This window comes from Notolepis coatsorum (assembly GCF_963971535.1).
Source record: "Notolepis coatsorum genome assembly, chromosome: 12".
Lineage (NCBI taxonomy): Eukaryota > Metazoa > Chordata > Actinopteri > Aulopiformes > Paralepididae > Notolepis > Notolepis coatsorum.
In genome coordinates, this window is record NC_140176.1 from 94,155,257 (window position 1) to 94,180,104 (window position 24,848).

Sequence of the window (24,848 nt, forward strand, 5' to 3'; positions counted from 1 at the left end):
CCATCAGGTGGGTGGCGAGTAATTTTAATACTGTAAAAGCAGTCTGGAATAACTACCCTGCTTTAGCGCACAACTTTAAAACAGCAAGTGAGGACGCATCTCGCAGGCAGCTGTGGTCGCTTCCAGGGGAGGAAACAAACTTTTTGGCTTACCAGCCAACTGGCGAGTATCTGATTTTTTTTACCAGCCAAACAGATTTTTTACCAGACAAAAAAAATCGCTAATTGTGATAATTACTTCTTTGTATGTCAAGCCGCGTCAATGTTGTGTATGCATCTGGGTAGGCACACTGTGCCTTTAAGACAGCACGGTGGTCTTACGACAGTGCTGTGAAGTGAAGTACCGTCAAGTGTTGTGGTAACGTCAGTTGGGTTGGTGTGCTGTTGACGTTGTGTGCACAGTGCACTGGTTGAGCTTAGCTAGCCCCTTTCGTGACTGCGATGTGCAAGCCAGGGGCTTTTGAGCATGAAATAAAATGTCTAACCTTACGTCGTAGTCCGGTGCTCTACTGACGGTGGGGTTATACGTACAGTATACTCTTGATGCCGAGGGCTCTACTCACGGTGGGGTTATACGGGCAAACAGGGTGTAGTTTGTATGCAGCTCTCCACTCCCACGCGTGCCTGGTTCCCATGAGCAACGGAGGACATTGGAGATCTTGTCGCCCGACTGAAGGGCCACACAGGACAGACCTTCAGGTTTCTCAGGGGGATCTGGTGAAGACACAACAGAGAGCACACAAATATTACACCTTGAAGCAGATACACTATGGCCATTGAAAACAAGCATTTACAGCTCAAAACTTCACTGGCAATATAGGTTGAGTGTCGTCAACTTTAAAGGAACACGCCAACTTTTTGGGAAATTAGCTTAATTGCAGTCTACCCTGGAGTTAGACAAGCAGATATCCTTTTCTTCTCTGTGCATGCATTAGGCTTAGGAAACAGCCGCGCCGTTAGCCTAGCTTAGCGCCATTCACTGGAAGTAGGTGTGTCAGTGTAGCCTAGTTCCCAACAGTCACAAAATACACTCCAAATACAACTCCAAAACGTTCCTGTAAACATGTTTATATAGACCTGTGTATTTACCACGTGGAGAAATAAAAAAAGATTAGACATTTTCGTTTTTCTAAAATCTTTTTTGCCAAACCACTGCTGTTGTTTTGTTTTGAGGTGATGAAATCACTGCGGCCAGGCAGCAGTGGTTCGGCAAAAGAAAATTCAGAGTATATATATCTGCTTATAAAACGAAAATGTCAAAAAAGATTATAATAATTGTATTTCTCCATGTGGTAGATACACAGGTCACAACATGTTTACAGGAACGTTTTGGAGTTGTATTTGGAGGGTATTTCGTGACTGTTTGGAACTAGGCTACACTGGCACACCTACTTCCAGTGAATCTCTCTCCTTCTCTCTCCCTCCCATTCTTGTGATTGCAGAATACTGGAGGGTATGACTGTTGGGAACTAGGCTACACTGTCACACCTACTGTGAGTGAGTGAGTGAGTGAGTGAGTGAGTGAGTGAGTGAGTGAGTGAAGTGAGTGAGTGAGTGAGTGAGTGAGTGAGTGAGTGAGTGAGTGAGTGAGTGAGTGAGTGAGTGAGTGAGTGAGTGAGTGAGTGAGTGAGTGAGTGAGTGAGTGAGTGAGTGAGTGAGTGAGTGAGTGAGTGAGTGAGTGAGTGAGTGAGTGAGTGAGTGAGTGAGTGAGTCTCTCTCTCTCTCTCTCTCTCTCTCTCTCTCTCTCTCTCTCTCTCTCTCTCTCTCTCTCTCTCTCTCTCTCTCTCTCTCTCTCTCTCTCTCTCTCTCTCTCTCTCTCTCTCTCTCTCTCTCTCTCTCTCTCTCTCTCTCTCTCTCTCTTCTCTCTCTCTCTCTCTCTCTCTCTCTCTCTCTCATCTCTCTTCTCTCTCTCTCTCCTCTCCTCTCTCTCCTCTCTCTCTCTCTCTCTCTCTCTCTCTCTCTCTCTCTCTCTCTCTCTCTCTCTCTCTCTCTCTCTCATTCTTGTGATTGCAGAATACTGGAGGGTATGACTTTGCATCACACTCCAGAAATGACACACAAGTCAATTTAACAACAATTACAACCAAGTTAAGAAAACATATTAGAGGCGATAATTTGATATATAAAACCGAATTCAACACTAATTAGTAATCCTATTATATGCTAAATATTACCAAATTAGACAGTAAATAGTATAAAATATGTAATTATTCCATTATATTGTAATTTTACATAAAGTAATTTATTACTGTGTATAATTCCAACGGATAGTATGATAATCCAATGTTATTTAACCAATTATACCAGTGTTTTTTTACCAAGCCAGTTTACTCTGCTTTCATTTGTATCTAACCTTGGTTGTAATTACTGTTAAAATTGCTACTAATTAGTGTGTAATTTCTGTAATATAAAGTGCTACCAAAATGATAAAATACCAATATTCTGTTGTAATCTTGTATCACTCCCATATACAACAGCAGTCAGTAATGTGTGCATCCCTATTCTATTGTATCTATATTAATGTTTTGTTTGCTTTCATTTCACTATGTTACAGGAAAATAAATGGCTTCATGTAAAAATTTTATTTCCAATAATATGCTACGTTTTACAAAGATTCAAACGTGTTGTGAGGTGTGACAGCATAGGAAGGAATACTTACACCCCTTTCTAAAGAGGATTCCACTCATGAATCTGCTTTTGTTCATCATCACATTGGGCGAAGAAGATCTGCAATTGCACATTAACCATCGGTCACTGGCACTGGTGATGGTGAGCGTGACGGCGATAGCCGAGGCGTTGATCCTGGTGTACTGCTCTTTGGGCAGGGGCTTGGGGAACGACCAGTAGAGGTCCTCTGCAGTGGCGGCGCTGGTGTTCTGGAGCGCACACGTGGCAGTGAAGTTCTTTCCTATCTCCACCACCGGTGACTGCGGGAGTATCATGATGTGGCTCTGGTAGTCTGGGGATAGAAGAGACGGAGACCTTACCACCACATACCACAGCGTCTGCAGGACAGTGTTAGGGTGGTTTCTCACTAGGCATCCGGGTTCGAATCTGTGCAGGAGTATCCAAAATCCCGCCTGTATCTAAACCATCGTGTAGGTTTAGCTAGGTACATTACTTCCCGAGGAACAGCGAAAATGTCCCGTGTAACTGTTTTTGGTTCATTCAGAAATATAGACTATAGAGTGTTGCTCTATTGGGAACGAGACGAGATTGTAGTGTGTACGCAGAACAGAGGGGGGAGTGGGAGGGGGGGCTATCACTCTTGAGGACGGAGCGTGGAGGGAACGGAGCAACCGTTCCTAATGAGAAAGCGCCCTTAGTTAAAACAGCAGAAGTGGGCTCAATCACTTTCTGTAAAGAAATAAAGAAATCACTGTAAATAATAATGGTGCATTTATATAGCAGCGTTTATCAAAAGCGCTTTACAATTTGTTCCTCACATTACACACTCTCTCATTGACCCAACACAGCGTGAGAAGAGCGTTTATGGGGGTAAACACTGGGAAAGCTGCAGGCCCAGATGGGATAACAGGACGAATACTCAAGTCCTGTGCAAAACAGCTAGCCCCAGTGTTCACCACTATATTCAACCTATCCCTGGCCGAGTCCGTGGTCCCTGCTTGCTTCAAGGTGTCCACTATAATCCCTGTACCAAAAAACGCCTCCCTAGCAGGACTAAATGACTACAGACCGGTGGTAAAAAAGGCAAAGCAGCGCCTCTATCACCTGAGACAATTAAGGAAGTACAGAGTATCAGGGAAGATACTCCACTCCTTCTATTCCGGGGCTGTAGAGAGCATTCCGAGGCCTAAAAGAAAAAATGGTTTGTTTCCGGTTGCCGACCGACCCTGCCGATTTCGGTGCAACCCAATTTATTTTTATTATTTCTTTTTTTTACAATAAAGTTTCATAGAAATCTTAGTCAAACCTTTAGTATTATGGATATTAAACATGCTGGCAGAGTACATGCATCCATGTTGTTGTGAACATTTTAATTAAATAAAGAAATTCCCTATCCATAGTCACCGTGGGAAAGAATAAAATAAAAAATTAAATAAAATAAATTCCCTACCTAGGCCTAAAAAATATTATGGTTTGTTTCCGGTTGCCGACCGACCCGCGTGTAGCTTTATGCCAAGCAAGCAGTGCAAAAATTTACCGTAGTGGCATGCAGTAATGCGCCTTTCATTTTCCGCCGCCCAGCGCCCAGGTCGCGCGGAAATAGGCTGTCTATTGCCATTCTCTTTGACAAACTCTAACCTTAACCAGCTCCTTAACAACGCCTAAACTTAACCGTTCTAACCTTAACCAACTCCGAAACAATGCCTAACCTTAACCTTAACCTTAACCATGCCTAACCTTAACCATAGAAATTATATTGCCATTCTCTTTGACAAACTCTAACCTTAACCAGCTCCTTAACAGCGCCTAAACTTAACCGTTCTAACCTTAACCAACTCCGAAACAATGCCTAACCTTAACCTTAACCTTAACCATGCCTAACCTTAACCGGCGAAAGAATACACGTTAAAAAAAAATCACGTTAAAAAATATTTTCGATGGGATTCGAACTCGCCAGCAAACAAGCCATAGGATCCACAGCCATGTGTCCTTGCCAATTGAGCTATTGCTAGATACTGAATAAGGGGCGGTGACTTATATATATTGAGCTCCGCTCGTGTCGAACCAATGCGCATGCGCGGGCACCTCGCGCGAGCACGCCGGCGCACGCACGCACCTGAGCGAGCACGCCGCCGCCGGTGCACGCACGGTAGCATTTGTCTGAAAAGAAGGGCGCTTTACCGCACTAGCGTGCGGTGACGAATGCGGAAGCATTTTTGCACTGCTTGCTTGGCATTAACGTACAGGCGACCGACCCTGCCGATTTAGGTGCGACCCAATATATTTTATGAGGTTTTTTTTTAAGTAAAAAAATATATATATAATAATCCTTTTTTTTCTTTTTTTTCTTTTTTAAATACAGTTTCATAGAAATCTTAGTCAAACCTTTAGTATTATGGATATTAAACATGCTGGCAGAGTACATGCATCCATGTTGTGAACATTTTAATTGAATAAAAAAATTCCCTATCCACAGTCTTGGCCAAGATTGTGGTGACTGCTCTACATGCACCTCTGAGGCCTTGGATCAGTTATTCACCGCCGTCTGTCCGTGGTCCTGTCAACTGATTAACAGTATTAACAGACTGTTAACAGATTAACAGTCAACGCGGTTTCATTGCTGGGTTAAGTACTTCTATTCTATTCACATAATACGCTTACTTCATATATCTACTCCATTCACATATATGCCTACCACTTGTATCTATTGCTATGTCCGCCTACTACAATCTCATGAGCTGTCTAACGCCTGTCCCGTCTCCCTGTCTCCCTATGACTTGCTGTCCTGGAGTGTTGACTGGAGTGTTGGACGTCCCGTGACGAAGGCCGGGAGATTGCGACCCCCTCTGCGTGCCCCCCTGTCTCCGGAGGTCTCGTAGTGGTGACCGGAGTGCCGGATGTCCCGCGATGATGTCGGGGAGTTCGCGACCCTCCCTGCGCCACCCCCTATCTCCCTGTCTCCGGCTGTCCCTGAGCAACGACCGGAGTGTTGAATGTCCCGTGACTAAGACGGGGAGGACGTGACCCTCTTTGCGCCGCCCCTGTGCCTCAAATAGATCCGCTATCAACTCTATCTTTAATCTTTCAAAATGTTCAGTTGCTATCGCTATTAGCTCTATCTTTAATCTTTCAAAATGTACAGTTGCTATTGCATGCACTCATCTGTGTTTCACCACACACATGAGTGCATGCTTACCAACTGTCCGTCTGCAACACTATTATCACCAACATCTAAGAAGGGAGATCCCCCCTTGAATGGCCCTTCTAAGGTTTCTCTCCTCCACACTGCCTGTGGAGCTTTTTTCCCTATTGTTAGGTTTTAGTGAGTTTTTCCTTACCTTCGCGTGGGGTATGTCTGGGAGTGCTTGCATTCTTTCTTTTATTTGCATTCATCTAAAAATGTTTGGACCTTATGGTGTTCTTGTTCTGTTCTTGACTTATTGTTATGTTTTCTTCTTGACTTGTTTAAAGAAGACCTGTACGGCCCATGGGGACATTAACGTGTGTTGTCGGGCCCTATAAATAAATTTGATTTGATTTGATTTGATTCATAGTCGCCGTGGGAAAGAATAAAATAAAAAATTAAATAAAATAAATTCCCATGGCCTTAACTGACAACCAACAGGAAACAAACAATATTTTTTGTTATGCCCTACCCATGGCCTTAATTGACAACCAACCGGAAACAAAAATATTTTATTTTATGCCTGACTGGAAACATCACTACCTGGTTTGGAAACTGCACTGCCCAGGACAGAAAGGCCCTACAGAGAGTGGTGTGCTCAGCAGAGCATACTACGGGTATTGCACTACCACCCCTGCCTGCGGGACTTATACAATAGGACAGGGGTAGGCAATTAGGTTTGGCCGAGGGCCAAATTTTTTCCAAGCCATTGTATGGGGGGCCGGAAACAAAAACAATGGCTAATTTAATATTGATAGTGAAAACATTTTAACTCTGTGACAGACCACCTTATAACTAAGACATACATTTGTGGCAGAGGCAGAGAATGGACAAAATAAACGAGCTGCATAGGTGGCATAATAATAAACTGTAAACGACATACACATTTGCACTGAACATTATACCTTTGTCTGTTTGCCATTTTATTATAAAACCAGAGACAAGCGCCTCTCTCTTATCGGCCTATCTTACATTACGCGCAACCAATGCGTCTATCTGACAGCCCTTTCTGTGGAGCGCACTGGACTATTGAGAAAAAATAGGAATTTTCCATTGGTTCTCCCAGTCCACGTGACCATTTCTAGCATTTCCATTGGCTATAGTGACAGACATAGATATGTGATAAATGGATAGATACAGCGGATTAGATGAAGTCCAGGGAAAACAACCAATCTAGATATTTCAAGATTCTATGCTTTACATCCGCGCATTCTCTGAGAGATGCACAACATTTTTAGATGACAATCGATTCCGATACAATAAAGCAAGTCTTTATCACAAACAAATCCAAAGATATTCAATGTTTTACAAAACATGTCTAGTGTTGCGCCCGGCTTTAGAGGGTTAAAAGCCTAATTGTATGTTTTATTTGGTTAATAAATGTCTGGTTGTAATTCCTTATATACCTAATGTAGCGCATCTTCTTGAAGCAGATTCAGCTTTTTTTGCTCTGATTTGACTTCAGTTTAATTGCATTGTTACTGTTCACATGTGTGGTGCCGTCACAGTCATATATATATATATTAGTAAAGATAAAGTTTGAATGACTTACTGAACTGGTGTTTTAATTTCACACCACACTGCTTGTTTGTTATTTCAGCACCAGGCGCTGTCCACCGACTTTTTTTCATGTTGAGCAAGCGCTACATTGCACCTCACTGCCTACCTGTTATTCACTCTCAACATGGATAAAACAAAGTATAATAAGCATTCTTTAGGTGGTGGTAGTTTCTCTATTTGGACATTATAGCTAACATATAGCCTAGCCTAGTTGGTCTGATATATAATACATTTTAAAAAAAAGTTTTTATTTTTTTTTAATATTCTGAAGGGCCAGATATTATTGCTGGCGGGCCAATTTCGGCCTGCGGGCCGCCTATTGCCGACCCCTGCAATAGGAGGTGCAAATCCAGAGCCTGCAGAATAATGAAGGACCCTCACCACCCCAACAAACTGCTGTTCAAACTGCTGCGGTCAGGCAAGCACCTCCGTACACGCAGCAAGCACAGAGAGACTAAGGCTCAGCTTCTTCCCCCAGGCCATCAGAACATTGAACACTGATCTCTCCACACACAAGCACACACACGCACACGCACACACACACGTCACTTTAAACATAAGAAAAGGTCACTTTAAAGGAAAAACCTCAGCAGCAAGCAGCACACCATCTGACCTCTGACCTGCAAGCAGCACACCATCTGACCGCTGACCTGCAAGCCACACACCATCTGACCTGCAAGCCAGCCACACCATCTGACCTGCAAGCCAGCCACACCATCTGACCTGCAAGCCACACACCATCTGAATAGCGCATATGTGCATATTGCTGCGGTTTAACGAGAGTAGAAGGGCCTACTGGTCATGGGAGGCTTCAATAACATTTGGATGATAATCCATTTTGTGAATACATTTGTTGAAAACAATATCTTTGTTGGCCGACGGCTCCTGCTATCTTAACGTTAGCCAGCTAAAGGGCTGCGCTCTGCATAGCTTAACACATTGGACGCCAACAACGTCATAATTCGTTATTGCCCGCCATGCGTTGAACGCCAACAACATGATAATTCGTTGTTGGGATCAATATTTCATTTTTTCGCCATGGCATTCATAATTCATCCAGCCTCCCTGCGGGACTGCAGCTGCACCCTGTCTGATATTGCAACGCCTCAATACCGCTGCCTGGTGGATGATCGGGCGAGTTACCCTCCACGCCAAACCGGAAGTGGCGCTGGTGCATCGAGGAAATCCCTCCGGCAGTAATATCTTGTTACGTGGGTCCAGACAAACACTCGAGTGCATGGGATCGCTTTCGAAACGCAATAATCTATATGATTTCGGCTAGGGGTGGGAAGGTTCACAAAATGGACGGTTCGGTTTGTATCACGGTTTTGGGGTCACGGTTTTCGGTTCGGTTCGATATACGTTAATTTTTATTAAAAAGAAATTGAACACTCAAAAATATAAACATGCTTCTCATTTATAAAAAAAAATTAAAAAGTTTACAGTGTTTACAGCCTTAAATAATGTTTGGCACACAAAGACCGAACTGACTGAAAAATATAGGCTACATTTGTCAAAGTATTAACTTAGTGCAAACAAACAATATGCTCAGCCAGCACTAGACTTTCCTTTCTTTAATATAAACACAAAAAAACAATGTCAACCATGTTTAAATTCCCTGATTGTCAGTTCTTAATGGAAAGATTCGTTTTCTGCTTGAAATTAAAGTGCAGTATTTGAAATACAATGAAAGGGAATATGGCTGGATTTCTTATCATACATCAAACTAACACACACACACTGTACTGTTTAAAAACAACACTGCTCTGTTCATTCAATTTAAAAAATACGTACATTATCTGTCTACATTTATTTAGACTAACATTATTTAAATATTGAGTGCAACTGTGGTGGATTACGTAATTCGGTAAGTTGGAACTATCTATGGGTTGGCGGGTCCCCACGGACATTTTAGCGCGACACACCTTCAGCTCCGGTAACGTTAGGAGTTCATAACATCAACAAGCAGCACGAAAGCGGCAATAGTCCCGGTTGGAGTTAGTAAAACACAGTTGTATGTTAGCCTTCTTGGATGTTGAATAAACGCCTATCATTGTCTTTAAACACCCCGCCTCTCAGACTCCCATTTCCTCCTCTTCTAGCTAGTAGCTATGGTAACATTTCGTTGACTGTATTAGCTGGGCTACCATAGTTAAAACGTGCGTTGTGTTGTACAAACTGCTAACGCTGTGGCAAGATGTGTGTAGGCCTATGTAATGTTAATGGCTATGTTTTTAAAGTCGTAATGAAGATTGATTTATATTGTGCTTGCCATTTTTACACAAACTGACTAGCACCTGGCTGCAGTGCTGCTGCTGCTGCTGCTGCTGCCTGCAGCCAGTGCTCACCTCTCCCGGCTCCGCCAAATGATTTTTTTTTATTTGCGTGTCATCTGAACCGTACGATACACAGACGCCCCGAACCGTGGGGGTCGTACCGTACGGTACACGGTTCGAATGCGTATCGTCCCACCCCTAATTTCGGCGTTTATTGCGTCATACAAACGGGAAATGGATCTAGCAGATCGACGTCAAATAATTGGAATATTTTTCCTCCAGTCTCATCGGCGAACGGTAAGAGGAATCTAACGTTATTTTCAGCTTGATTGTCCATTTCTTTGTTTGCAATCCATCTGATCGTAATGTATCAACCCATATTAAATAAAGCCGTTACTGACGATCAAGGAATTATAAACGACCCCCCCCCCCCCCCCCCTTTCCTTCACGCATGATGAAGCATAATGTATACCGATCATATACATTTAAAATTTTTAATATAGAGTGTATAGGAAAGAAACGCCAATCGATAATCTATCATATGCTTCAGGGCCTATAACTCACGTTTTTGGAATTACAGCAGAAAAGCTTAAAAACATACTTATATTCTCGACGGTATTAACAGAACAATGTATGAATGAAAAAATATAACGTTCCCACATCCGGAATGATAGATACCCGATGTTGAATGGGCCATAGTAATGTCAATATAGCTATAATATTTAAAAAGTTATAGCCCTGCAAAGAAGGTAAACATCTCCATAGGCTCACAGCGGTGGCAGACTGGACCCAATGATGGGTACAATGCACGGCGCCCAATGTGTTAAAGGGGTTATGCACTGCTATTCCTAGCACTATTTGGGCAACTTTACACACTTCCTGTGAGTCTATGTAACACATCTGTAATTTTTATTCCAAAAATAATCATTGTTTTATATTTCTAATCTTGTACTCAAAACCAGCATTTTTCAGCCTCATGAAAGCAGGCTATTATTGGCTTGGCTCCACCCATTCTGGCAGAATGCTTTGAGTGACAGCCACCCACCAAATAGCTCCGCCCATCTCGCCGTCAGAGATTAGGTTTCAGGTTACATACAAATATGGTATGTCATAAATATAGAGATGTAGCAGTACTGTCTATCTATATATATATAATATGTTACCATGAATTGAAATTGGGGGACCCTGATGTAAACAAGACGAAAGTCTTTCTCTGGTCTCCATCATAGCAGTACTGAAGCAATACAAATATGGTATGTCATAAATATAGAGATGTAGCAGTACTGTCTATCTATATATATGTTACCACTATTTGTAAAAGCCACAACCACGTTACCATATTTGTAATAATGTAAATCATTGTGTCGTTGTACATATTGTGTATACACCGTTAGAAGCTAACATAGCTTAGCTTGGTAGCTATTGTGCTAACAACATATCCCGACGTCCGGCTCGCTGGCCGGCATGCACGCCCGACACAAAATGGTTCTCTCCTCTCTGTACACCCCCGTCCCCACGGGTACCCTGCCGGGGAGCCCATGGACGCGACAACGGCGGCAGCCGTAGGGTGCTCGAGCCCGCCGTAACGCTAGTGGTACACAATAGCTATGAGCTAACTAACGCTACGGCCGCCGCTGTTGTCGCGTCCACAAGCTCCCCGGCAGGACACCCGCGAGAACGGGGGCACACAAGGAGGAGAGAACCACCCCAAATCGAGCACTCATGCCGGCCGACAAGCCGGACACCGCGGTTGTTGTTAGCACAATAGTAGCCCACTGTGATGCACCGAGTGGGCCACCATTGATCAACATGCAGCGATGTGTAGCTTGCATGATGCGTGTGCAGTGCTTTGCCACACAGGTCTGAGAAGAGGACCTGCACATGATAGCAACCGGGAGCGTCGCGGAGCATTCAGCCTGCTGGCTACCTAGATCCACTTCAACCAGCCGAGCGTGGGGAGCTCCAGCAGCTTGTCGATGTGCTAATAGCCTGGAGCCAGCTACCGTTAGCTTGCAGAGGCTCCAGCACACCGACAAGCTGTGTAGCCAGCAGGCTGAATGCTCCGCGACGCTGGTTGAAGTGGATATAGGTAGCCAGCAGGCTGAATGCTCAACGACGCTCCCGGTTGCTAACGCCGGCCCCGGCTGGTGCTAAGTAGCTAGCGATCGCTCCCGAGTCCCGAGAGCTAACGCCGGTCTGTCTGTCGAAGACCGAGGGAACCGCATCAGGCTTCAGCTGATTAGTGATCTTCTGGACAAACCTTCCACCCTGCAGGTAGCAAGAATGGAGGCGGGCATTACTAAAACCACAGAGCCAATCACATCACCGTGCGCTATAAACAGCGCCCTGTGACGTGCACCAGGTCGTCAAATCAACATGACCTGATTTACTAGAGGCAAAGAGGGGATGGGCTGTAGCTGAGGAATTCGCCAATATAGTATTTAGGCCCAAAAACACATTGATACGAACTCCTATTACTATAATACAATGCTAGAGACTGAAAAATGACATTTATAATGCATAGCACCTTTAATTAACGTGCATAACATACCTGTGTTAAGTAACTTGTGTTCCGCTGGGAAAAGCCTCAGCATCAGCATCACTGCATACACTTGGTTTAATCCAAACGTCCATTCGGAAACGTTGTATTATGAATAGGGCTGTCAGTTTATCACTTTAATTAGATTAATTAATTACACCGCAAATGATCACGTTATGAAAATTAACTCAAAATTAATTAAAAAAAATTAAAACATCTCATTTCATTCCATAAAAACGTAGAATAAACATTTACAGACTTTCTTTGCATGTTCTTGGTATCTGATTCTAGGGACATCTATGGATCTCAGGGAATGTATTCCCAGTGTCAGAAATACTGTGTCTGTTACTAGGCTTGAGTAAATTGTAATGAAACAAATGAGAATATCAATATTTTTATCTTTGACTGTGAATAACACCATGCTCAAATTTACCAGACCTGAAAAATCTAAGCAAATGAATAAATGGAAGATGATTAAACAGAAGGTTTTGTAGATACAGTACTGAATTCTGCCATCCGGAAACATGCAATTTGAAATATGATTATAGAATATAGAATAATTATCAGGTCTAAAATGGTTATGAGATTAAAATGCGATTAATCAGATTAATTAATTACAAATCCTGTAATTAATTAGATAAAACATTTTAATCGCCTGACAGCACTAATTATGAAATAAGACGGGTGAGTGTGAGTCACTCAACTGTGTCTTTTTTGCATGATCGATTCATTTCCTGATAATGTATGATGGTGACCCCTCCTCATCTCACTAGACTGTGTTGTTGTGACCTGTGTTCGCGCGTGACTTTTGAATTATTGTAAACACAACATAGTACATAATCACATTCTGATATATATTTTTCATGTAAAATTCAAATTTAAATAAAAAACGAAAATGTAAAAATTTAAATAAATTAAAAAGCGGAGGTTCGAACCCATTAATTAAGATTTGAATGCCAACGTAACGAACAAAGGTCCCAACTAGAGCTGCCGCGATAACCGCATTACCGCGGTATCGCTGTTGCATCACGCCCACCGCAGGGCTGGGCTGAATACCGCATCACCGCTGGTTTTTATAAAAAATAATAAAGTAGCGCCCAGAAGTTGGGCTTGCGGCTCTGCAGATATACCCTACTTGGTTCCAAGCGACCCTATTGGGTAGAAGTGGTACCAGAAAAGTCATGTGAAACATTGCAGACCACCGATTGGTCAGAAGAGAGACACGTTACACGTTGGAGTCTCTGAACAAAAACAGAAAGCCGCCATCTTTACTGCCTCGCTAAGGATGTATTTCATTCAGGATTTGTTTGCGACAGCACCAACTGCAATAAACAAAAAAGGATGGATTCACTGTGTATTCTGCCTCATTTATTGATGAAACAACCGACATCAACCCAACTTACCACCGAGCGGAGAGTTTAGTGTCACAACAAGATCACTGATGTGCAGTGGTGCAGTGGCAAATTGACAGTAGGTCAAACGCTCCACGCGCGCGCGCGCGCATGCACAGTTTTTTTTGGCAGATATTTTTTTTTATTTTTTATACTTATACATTTTTTTTTAACAATGTTTTTTTTTTTTACAAACCGCTTGAATCATAGCCACGTTAATAATGCTTGTAATAAACCAAACCGTTTGTAAATCCGTCAATATTTCAGCGAGTTATGAGTATTTTTGTCTGTGCAGCTCACTCACTCTCACTCAAGGCTAACTGGAGCAAGATGGCGGCGGTTCAGTGACGTCGCTCTCCATTGGCCGGCAGCGCGGGCAAGCTATCTAGTGTTCTATATATATCTATGCCTTAAAGTGTTGCGGTCCTGAGAGTGTTGGTGCTCTCGTCCTGCAGCTGGATACTATTGCCTCACAGCGCGGCCGTCAGCGCGCGGCCCAGAGAGCGCCGCTGGCTCTGCGGCTCTGCAGCTGCATGCTTCTCCGGGAGTCCGGTTGGATAATGCCATGTAAAAAGTCGCATGCCTGACATATCGGCATGTAACTCGAGAACCGAGGCACGGATTTTGGCGATCCAGATGGCATTCGAACGGCAACGAATAGCGCTTTATTCTGTAATTTATATGTTCGGCGAAAAATGCAGCCCCGAGCCTTCAGATGCTCGCAAAGGGCCGTGAAACTGAAACTGAAACTGAAAAACAGTGAAACCCCGGACATTTCGATGAATTAATAAACCCCCCCCGGACAGGGCGTGAAAAGAGGACATGTCCGGGCAAAAGAGGACGTTTGGTCAGCCTACTCTACCTGTGCTTTTGTTATGTAAAAACGGTGGCCGCGCCGAGCCGGTACTTAGTTACAACGAATGGGAACAGCGGATTTTTGTGTGCGTGACTGCGCGTACACGCGGGAACATTTCCGTGCGCGATTGCGCGTACTTCAGCCTCAGTGAGCGAGGTATAACGCCGTTATACCGAGTTATACCAGCACTGCAACACTGCTGATGTGTTAAGTTGGTTGTTATTAGCCTAATACTACCGTCAGCAGATATACACGAGAGGTAACGTTAAACCCGGGTTGCTTGGTAGAATAGACACAATGAGGTAACGTTAGCTTTAGCAGAATAGACACAACGAGAGTCTGGTTAATGTTGTTATTGATTGATTGATTGAAACTGTGTTAAACTCTGGCTTGCTGCAAGCTCTCGGACATGGCTATGCCCACGGAGCTTTCAGTGTACACAAGCGGCCCCGCCTGCATCCCCACACGGAGACAAACGGAGTAGTACCTGGCTGCAGTGGAAAAGGAACGAAGTACCAGGTACCTAAAGCGGGTCGAGTCGAGTAGGTACTATGCAGTGGAAAAGCGCCATTAGACTAGAGGCAGGCTATAAGAGTAGACTACTAAAAAAAGAAAAAATGCATTCAAACTTTTTTTTTTTTTTTTTTTCGCACTGTGCGGTAATAACCGCGGCGGTAGGAAATATTTCGCAAATTTGTGCGGTAAGGAAAATATCAATACCGCGGCAGCTCTAGTCCCAACGTTCGAACGTTTGGGCTCAGCCCTACTGCCTAGGTGTCTCATTCTTTGGTTAAGATCCATGAGGCGTGTGATTATCCTAGAGGTTACTATACTGTAGGTCATGTTATACAGTGAGGTCAAGTTGTATAAAAAGATATATAAATGTTTTCTTCCACCACATGAAAAGGCTAGTATGGAGACAGACACATATCAACACACATGGATATGATTGGGTTTATTGGATTCACAGCTTTACAGCCATGCCTAATTTATATAATTGGTATTTTGGGGAAACCAATATGCATTAATACACTAAATAAAATAGAAGCAAATATCTAGGTGACAATCACATCACTGCATGGTTTGGCCCCCAAACAGAATGGGATAACTACTAAATAACTCAATTGTAAAACAAAGACTCTTGTGGTTCCATCAAGCCCATTTCGTTCCGATATGATATTTCGTCAAAATGTATATGCGATTTGATTAGTTATTGTTCTTAGTACTTGATAATTGCCTGATTTGCTAGCAAACTATTGTGAAAGATTATGATAATATGTGCGCTAGTATTCAGTATTGGCAAGCATTGACAATGTGTTCAGACTCAGAGACAAATAAAGTGAATTATGTCTTAAAAACTTGAGTTTTTGACAAGGGCTCAGTCAACTACTAGATTACAGATACCGTTAGACAAACTCGGCCCACCATCTATAATTGTATCACATTCACAATTATAAAGAGTGTGATCGATTGATTGAAAACTTTATTAACAGATGCAGAATGGGTACAGTACAGTACAGCTCAATACACACTATTGTTAAGGGGATGCAGATCAGAGAAAGACTTTAGTCTTGTTTACATCAGGGTCCCCCATTTTGTGTTTGTGTTTTAATAGATTGTACGTTAAGTTAACCTACTCACGATAACCTTTTTATGTTTAACATCCAGCATGGGAGATATTGTGATGTGAATGGGCCGAGTAATGACGTCAGGAGCAGGGACTCAAGTGGTTTCATTATTGAACTCAGGTGTTGCTGATTGTGTGCGGGGATGAGACGCTGAGACTATTGATAAGCCAGTGGGACTCAGATATCGGGGTTGGAGCACACAAGCGGTAACCAGACTCTGTTAGGGCCGGGGGGTGGGGTAGATCGTGGAGAGTTATCCACCGGCGATGAAGACAATTTAGCCAGCCGTCCACAGGTTCCGGTAGCGTGAGGAGGGGAGGCTTACCCTCCTGGAGACAGATAGGGACGGGAATAGAGGGTACTGAGTTACCTCGCTCCTAAAGACATTATACTCGGAACGTCCTCGCGGACACCGGGTACGATTGCCAGGTTACAAGTCAACTACAACCTGGTGGACCACCGTTCGCCGGAGCATTCGCCCGGAGAGTTGGACGGGGTCCAGGCACCGACCCTCGGGGGGGGGGGGGGGGGGGGGGGGGTCGCGCCATGCGGCGAGTTAAGTCCACTGTTACCCACATTGCACTTAGTATAGGATTTTGTGTTATGATCTATTTTTATAACTGTATAGGCCTACTGTGTAAATTGGTATATTGTATTGTATATGGTGTTATTGGTGTATCCTATAGTTATGCTCTCTGTATTATATCGTGCCTCTTAATTTAACCTGCATATAGGCTATTCCTTCCTATCCCCTATTTATGCCCTATTTATTGTATAGCCAGGCCGGTAGGATATTGAGTATGACCGATTGAGGAGGGACATGGGAAGACGAGAGGGGGGGTAATTATTGCCGGAAGAGTGTTCCTTAATTAACTACTATGGTTTGATGTGTTTTGCAAATGCCTCTTCGAGAGGGTGTCTGAAGTGCGTGGTTGATTAGGCCTTTTGTTCCAAGGGCTGTGCCTCTTACAGAGGGTGTTTAATGTGTGGGATTAAACACACCGTGGTGTGCAGTTGCAGTGCCTCTTACCGAGGGTGTTTAATGCGTGGGATTAGACACACCGTGGTGTGCAGTTGCAGTGCCTCAAAAAGAGGGTGTTTAATAGGTGGGATTAGACACACCTGTAATTGCAGTGCCTCATATAAGAGGGTGTTGTATAATAGGAGCTCTACGGTACCCAATTGGTCCTCTTAATTAATAGATCCTGTGTCCTCTGTATAATCGTTTAGTATAGGTACTTTTATGAAATAAAGTTGTTATTCCTTGTACCCCGGTTGTGCAGTTGGTTATTTCAGGGCATTTGGATAAATAGCAGTTTCCCTGCTAAATAGCAGTTTCTCCTGCTACTGGTATAACTCACGTATTTATTACAATATTAAAAGAAGACAATGCTATTCCACACGTACAGTATAAGAATCGCATAATGTAAAATGTACTTACCACCAACAGCAACAACACTGGAGAGGACCAGGCATAATAATGACAGCAGCTGGAGCAGGACACTCCGTGTGTCCATGATGTCTACGTGCTACACAATCACAGGGAAACGTTATAACGTTATTGATTGATTGATTGATTGATTGATTGATTGATTGATTGAAATGTGTATGAACAGATTGCAGAATGGGTACAGTACAGTACGGCTCAATCACACACTATTGTTAAGGGGATGCAGACCAGAGAAAGACGTTCGTCTTGTTTACATCAGGGTCCCCCATTTTCAATTGATTGATTGATTGATTGAAAACTTTATTAACAGATTGTAGAATGGGTACAATACAGTACAGCTCAATACACACAATTGTTAAGGGGATGCAGACCAGAGAAAGACTTTCGTCTTGTTTACATCAGGGTCCCCCATTTTCAATTCATCAGGACATATATGACATACATGACATACAGATAGTCAGTACTGCTACATCTATACATTTATGACATACCAGATTTGCAAATACAGTACTGTTTGTGATACAGAAGGAGTCAAGAAAAGGGAGTATATACATTTGACGTAGAAACTGTACATTGGAGGAGGTTGTGTGGGGGGGGTTGGGTACATTGGGATATTGACAACCATACTGGGTAATTTACATTGGAGGTGGTTGGGGGGGGGGGGGCCGGGGGGCACACTGTATAAACAAGTAATACTGTACATTGAGGGGGGGGGGAGGAGACACTGTACAAACAAACAAAATTGTACATTGAACTATTGACAAAACCATACTAGGTAAATGACTGTACATTGGAGGGGGTTGGGTTAGGATATTTACAGGGGCCAGTGTTGAATTGCAGTCTCCCGTAGGTGTCCCTTGAGAGAGGTTTTGAAAGTGGGTAGTGATCCACATTCCTTTACAGCTTTGGGTAGGGCGTTCCACATTGATGTGGCATAATTTCGAAACGTGTTTAGTCCCTTATTTGAGCCGAATCTGGGTTTAACATGATTTGTGGAGCTCCCTCTGGTGTTGTGATCGTGGTATTCACTGACCTTTGGGAAGTATTTTGACATGTACATGGGTACCTTGGTCGTGTAGTGTATCTTGTAGACCAGGCCCATTGCAAGTTGTTGTACTCTGTCGTCTACTCTAAGCCATCCTAATGGTTAGCTATAGCCAGCCACAACAAACATCGTTATATAGCTAACATTGGTTATATTTACATTATTGACCAACAACGCCATTTTTGGTGATGTTAGCCTCCTAAGATACAGTAGCTAGCTACTAGCTAACAGTCGCTCTACCTTACTTACCTACTGTGGCGTTAAATTGACCGATATCCTTGAAGATGGTGGCTTGCTATGTACGTCTAGGGTGTTTTAGATACAAGTTAAACACATAAAAATACCATACATGTTGTTGTTGCTGCTAGTTTGACGTCCCAGTGGAAAGCCTGATCTAGAGAGTTGGCAGCATAATGTCGCCCCACCTACTTCCAATTTGTGTAGGGCGTGTGTTTCAATAGCCTTGCGTCGTTGCGGCGCTAAAATGATGTGATGAAAAAAACATATGGATCGACTGCAGCATCGTGGAGATCGTGTACGTCACCCCGTTTACACCGTTTACAGATCTGCGCTCGTAACTTGCCGCTCTGCGATTGGTTAGAAACCGTGTCCGTCACAGGCCGTCTAACGAATCACAGTCTTGTCGTTTAGGTCTCAGTGACTGTTTTTCCAGTAAGTATCCGCCCCCTGTTCCTCATAATCACCATGTGTCAATATTTCAGTAACACCGCCCGCACAGTGCAGTAGTTGTTACATTGTTTCTAAACTGGGAACGAGGTTATATTAACACAAGCCCAATAAGTAATACATTTTACTCCAATGTACAGTTTCCACGCCTAATGTATATACTCTTTTCTTTCTGGACTCTTTTTGTATCACAAACAGTACTGTAATTGCATATCTGGTATGTCATAAATGTATAGATGGAGCAGTACTGTCTATCTGTATGTCATGTATGTCATATATGTTACGATGAATTGAAAATGGGGGACCCTGATGTAAACAAGACGAAAGTCTTTCTCTGGTCTGCATCCCCTTAACAATTGTATGTATTGAGCTGTACTGTACTGTACCCATTCTGCAATCTGTTAATAAAGTTTTCATTCATTCATTCATTACCATTTGAATTCAATTGAATTACATTACATTTCTTGTAGGTAGGTGTTCTCCTCATTTACATGCACAAACAACACTCATAGATGACAGTAGTCTATTTCTTCACCTTTTCATCCCATCATAACTCAAAATAAGTTTAGTTTCATCTACAAACAACACAAAAGTAACCCTAATACAAATAGAATGTGAGCCTATTACAGCGTCATAACATACTAGTGAGCTGAGCTGTCAGGAACCGGTGATTGATTGATTTATTGAAAACTTTATTAACAGATTGAAGAATGGGTACAATACAGTACAGCTCAAGACTACACATCCTTATCTGCTAGTCAATTTAAGTTTAATGCCACTCATTTTAATAATTAAAGCTGCAGTCATTCTTGTCAGCATTTTTCACATTTTCAAAACTTCTCATGACCACATGCTACCAGAATGTCTCATGTTTGTGTGTGTGAATGAATGAATGAAAACTTTATTTAACAGATTGCAGAATGGGTACAATACAGTACGGCTCAATACACACACTTGTTAAGGGAATGCAGACCAGAGAAAGACATTTGTCTTGTTTACATCAGGGTCCCCCATTTTCAATTAATATCGACATTTATGACATACACAACATACATGACATTTATGGCATAGTGACATACAGGTATTTAGTACTGATACATTTGTGACATAAACGGTATTCAAATATACAGTACTGTTACCCATAGATCCTGACAGAGTATATACATATGATGGGGAGGGGACTGTACATTAGGAGGGGGTGGGTGGGTGGAAGAGAAATATACATACGGTGGGGTGGAGACTGTACATTTGGAGGGGGTGGGTGGGTGGGAGAGAAATAAACATACGGCGGGGAGAGAATATATACATGCGGTGGGGAGGAGACTGTCTATTAGGAGGTGGTGGGGGGTTTGGGTATTTACGGTCGCCAGTTTCGAATTGCAGCCTCCCGTAGGTGCTCTTTAAGAGCGGTTTTGAATGTGGGTAGGGATTCACATTCCTTTACAGCTTTGGGTAGGGCGTTCCACATTGATGTGGCATAATTGCGAAACGTGTTTAGTCCCTTGTTTGAGCCGAATCTGGGTTTAACATGATTTGTTGAGCTTCCTCTGGTGTAGTGGTTGTGGTATTCACTGACCTTTGGGAAGTATTTTGACATGTACATGGGTACCTTAGTCGTATAGTGTATCTTGTAGACCAGGCCCATTGCAAGTTGCTGTACTCTGTCGTCTACTCTAAGCCATCCTAGGTTGTCAAAGTGGGCAGGGGTGAGGTGGGTTCTGGGGGTAAGGTCAAGTAGTAGTCTGACCAGTTTGTTTTGTGATGTTTGTAATCTTGTTTTTAGCGCCTTTGAGGTGCTTTGGTACCATGAGGTGCAAGCATAGTTGTAGTACCCTTGAATGAGTGCTCCTCATTCAAGGGTGTGTGTGTGTGTGTGTGTGTGTGTGTGTGTGTGTGTGTGTGTGTGTGTGTGTGTGTGTGTGTGTGTGTGTGTGTGTGTGTGCGTGCGTGCGTGCGTGCGTGCGTGCGTGCGTGCGTGCGTGCGTGCGTGCGTGCGTGTGTGTGTGTGTGTGTGTGTGTGCGTGTGTGCGTGCGTGCGTGCGTGCGAGCGTGTGTGTGTGTGATGTATTTACAGCCATCACTTTCAGTTTGGGAGAAATATAATGAGTGCTGTGTAAATGGCTTCACATTTTCAAACAATATTTGTGAACATGTACCATTCTCTCCTAATAAGGCTAATCTTTGTGAACCTTTGAACTCAAACTGCCAACCCTCCCTCCCCCCCACTAGCACCACGAAGACTTTGAAATTGGACAAACTGACCTCCCCTTCACTACTTTTAAGGACTCTATCACAGAGTTGTTTACACACCTGCAGCCTTTTAACTGTCATTTCTGCTTCATGTAATTTTATTTGGTTGTTTGTTTGATGTGTGTTTTATTGATGTGTGTATTATTCCCCTTACCTCTGTGATGTTTTGTCCCCTATCCCTGTTATGTGTGTTACCCTTCGAGAGGCCTTTTTGTCCTCTCGCCAGGCCGTCATCGTGAATAAGAATTTGTTCTTGACCTGCCTGGTTAAATAAAGGTTAACAGGGTTCGCACAAGGTCCTTGAAGTGCTTAAAGTGCAAAAAAAAATAAAAGTCAAGGCTTGGAATTCCTTGAAAACAATGTACACCTTAACCATTCCACCACCTGAAAAGGATCCAATTCATATGGCACAGTGGGGGTATTTAACTTAGGAGTGAATTTACTCCAAGGGGCAGCTTTGAGTAAACTCCTCCTTCAATACTAGAATATTCATTGTCTATGTAGCAGCCTGAGATTTTAGATCCAGATGACATATTTGAGGGTTCTCTCCAATTTCTAGCGTTAGGAGAGGGTGGTGGATGTAGAGGGATGGAGGACATACAGTATGTGAGCTCTTAAAATGGGTGGTACGTATTGCCCTTTAACCCTTTCACTACAACACTACTGAAGATTAATCTACTACTGTAGTGTGGTGGTAGTGAAAGGTTACCTGTAGTGTGGTAGTGAAGGGGTTAACCCTTTGTAGTGTGGTAGTGAAAGGGTTAACCTTCTGTAGTGTGGTAGTGAAAGGGTTAACCTTTTGTAGTGTGGTAGTGAAAGCGTTAACCCTTTGTAGTGTGGTAGTGAAAGAGTGAACCCATTGTAGAGTGGTATTGAAAGGGTTAACCATCTGTAGTGTGGTAGTGAAAGGGTTAACCCTTTGTGGTGTGGTAGTAAAATGGTTAACCCTTTGGAATGTGGTAGTAAAAGGGTTAACCTTCTGTAGTGTGGTAGTGAAAGGGTTAACCTAGTTATATGAGTACTGGCTGAGCGTCCTGCTCTTCGCCATCGAGATATACCTCATCTCCAGTACCTAGTGTACTCCATCAACGAATAAAAACAAATACACCCAGCACCTGCCAGGCCCCGCCCTAGTGACGTACTATATAGCACTAGGCGTGGTCACCACTCGCTCTTCCTCGGAAAACCGTTTCCAAGAAACGTTTCCCCAAGGGACCTCAGGGCAAGCTAAGAGCAGGACGCTCAGCCAGTACTCATATAACTAGGTTATATACATAACCTATCGTTATATAGTCGTACTGGCGAATCGCGTCCTGCTCTTCGCCATCGAGATATGGGGACAGAGCAGATGCGAGGACAGACAAATGCACCCCCTGAGGACCCGAAAGCCTACATCAGGGGGGAGGGGAGTCCCGTCACCCCACCCTTCCTAATGAAGAGGGGGCAGCAGTCAACTCCACCCAAGTGCGAACAAGAGGGAAATAGAACCTCTTGAACGCACAGCACAGGCGGAACCACGTGTGACACAACACATTGTGGCCCACACCCACACACTCCTGCTACCCCACCAAAGGATGGGAAGCAGGAGAGGTTCCAGACCTCAGAACCGCCTGGGAGACAGAACCCCCGGTCATGTCCATGAGGTAAAACCTTACGAAGGGACTTGGTGAGGACCATGAAGCCGCAGCACAGATGTCCTCCACCGAGGCCCCACCTAGCAGGGCGGCAGAGGCCGCCACCCCACGAGTGGAGTGCGCCCTGACGCCCCCAGGGGGAGCCAGCCCGGCCAACGTGTAGCAAAGGGCAATGCCCTCGCACAACCAATGGGACAGGCGCTGTTTCGACAGTGCCTTACCAGCACGAGAGCCACCGTAACAGATAAAAAGCTGATCGGTAGCCCTGAGGCCCTGAGTACGGCTGAGGTAAATCCGCAAAGCCCGGACCGGACATGACAGGTGAAGGCCCGCCTCCAACTCACTAGCGTGAGGAGGCGGATGAAACGCCTGAACCATAATATCCCTGGAGCGGAAAGAACTCCGGATATTTTTTGGCACGAAGGCTGGATTAGGCCGCAGAGTGGCACCGCTATCGGAACGAATAGACAGGCACTCGGGCCACACCGAGAGAGCACAAAGCTCACCCACGCGCTTAGCGGAGGTGATGGCCAGCAAGAACGCAGTCTTGAACGACAGCTGTTCCAACGGCGCTTGCTCAAGAGGCTCAAACGGGGCCATGGACAACTGACCGAGAACCAATTGAAGATCCCAGCTCGGAGCCAGAGAGCGTTTCACTGGCTTAAGGCGTCGAACGCCAAGCAGGAAACGCTTCACAAGAGGGTGGCTGAACAATACAACACCCTCAAACCCCTCATGATAAGAGGATAGAGCCGCAGCATATACCCTTACCGTTGAAGGAGAGACTGAAGGAAAATAAGGACAGCGGGTCCCGGCCCCCCGCCTTACACCACTCTTGGAACATACACCACCTACCCGCGTAAAGCGCGATAGTGGAGGGAGCACGCGCATTCCGGATGGTGTCAACCACAGAAGGGTCCATCCACTCCAGACTCACCCTCTCACCAGCCAAACCATCAGAGGTTGGCCCAGCACCGGGGGCTGATACAGCGACCCGTACGCTTGAGAGAGGGCCCTCGCCGACCAAGGAACAGGCCACGGGGGGGGCTACCAGTAGCTGGATCAGGACCGGGAACCACACAGCTGTGCCCCGGTCCGGCGCAACCAGGATCACGGTCCTGTGCTCCCACCGTACCTGCTCCAACAACTGACTCACCAGGTGTGTGAGGGGAAAGGCGTACAGAAGCCCGGGCGGCCATGGATACACTGAGAAGGCATCCACCCCCAAGGGAGGATTGTCTCCCCGGCTGACCGAGAACCACAAGGGGCACTTGTGAGATTGTCTGCTCACAAACAGATCCACTGAAGCTTCCCCGAAGCGATCCCAGATCTGCCTGACTATGTCTGGGCGCAGTTCCCACTCGTCGTGACGAGGACCGCCCCGTGACATCATATCTGCGCCCACATTCTCCTACACCCTGCCTGTTGATATACGCCGCTGCCGTCATACTGTCCGTTCTGACCAAAACGTGCTTGCCTACCACCAAGTGGGCGAGCCGTCTGAGGACCAGGAGGACCGCCTTCAATTCCAACACATTGATGTGCAGGGTAGACCGGGCAGCATGGATCGTCCAGCTGCCCCCCACTGCGCCGTGAGGGAAGCGTCGGTGAAGACCGTGACGTGTGAGCGCCTGCTGCCCATGGGGACCCCATTGGTGAGGATACCAGGCCTCCTCCAATGGGCGAGATCTCCCCATATCGACAAAGGAACCATCAACCGT

General features: G+C 44.5%; 1 protein-coding gene across 2 annotated transcripts in view; it reads right to left on the minus strand.

Annotated features, from left to right (window-relative positions):
- Positions 1–18,966, minus strand: part of il6st (interleukin 6 cytokine family signal transduce) — a 98,810-nt gene extending 79,844 nt beyond the window's left edge. For both annotated transcript variants that reach the window (XM_084326478.1, XM_084326477.1), the window contains exons 1-4: positions 18,806–18,966; positions 17,503–17,590; positions 2,659–2,958; positions 563–713 (exon numbers count right to left, since the gene is read on the minus strand). In XM_084326478.1, coding sequence (XP_084182604.1) covers positions 563–713; positions 2,659–2,958; positions 17,503–17,578 — 527 coding nt within the window. In that variant the 5' untranslated portion in view covers positions 17,579–17,590; positions 18,806–18,966. The remainder of the gene's footprint in view (positions 1–562; positions 714–2,658; positions 2,959–17,502; positions 17,591–18,805) is intronic.
- Between the last annotated feature and the right edge of the window lie 5,882 nt (positions 18,967–24,848).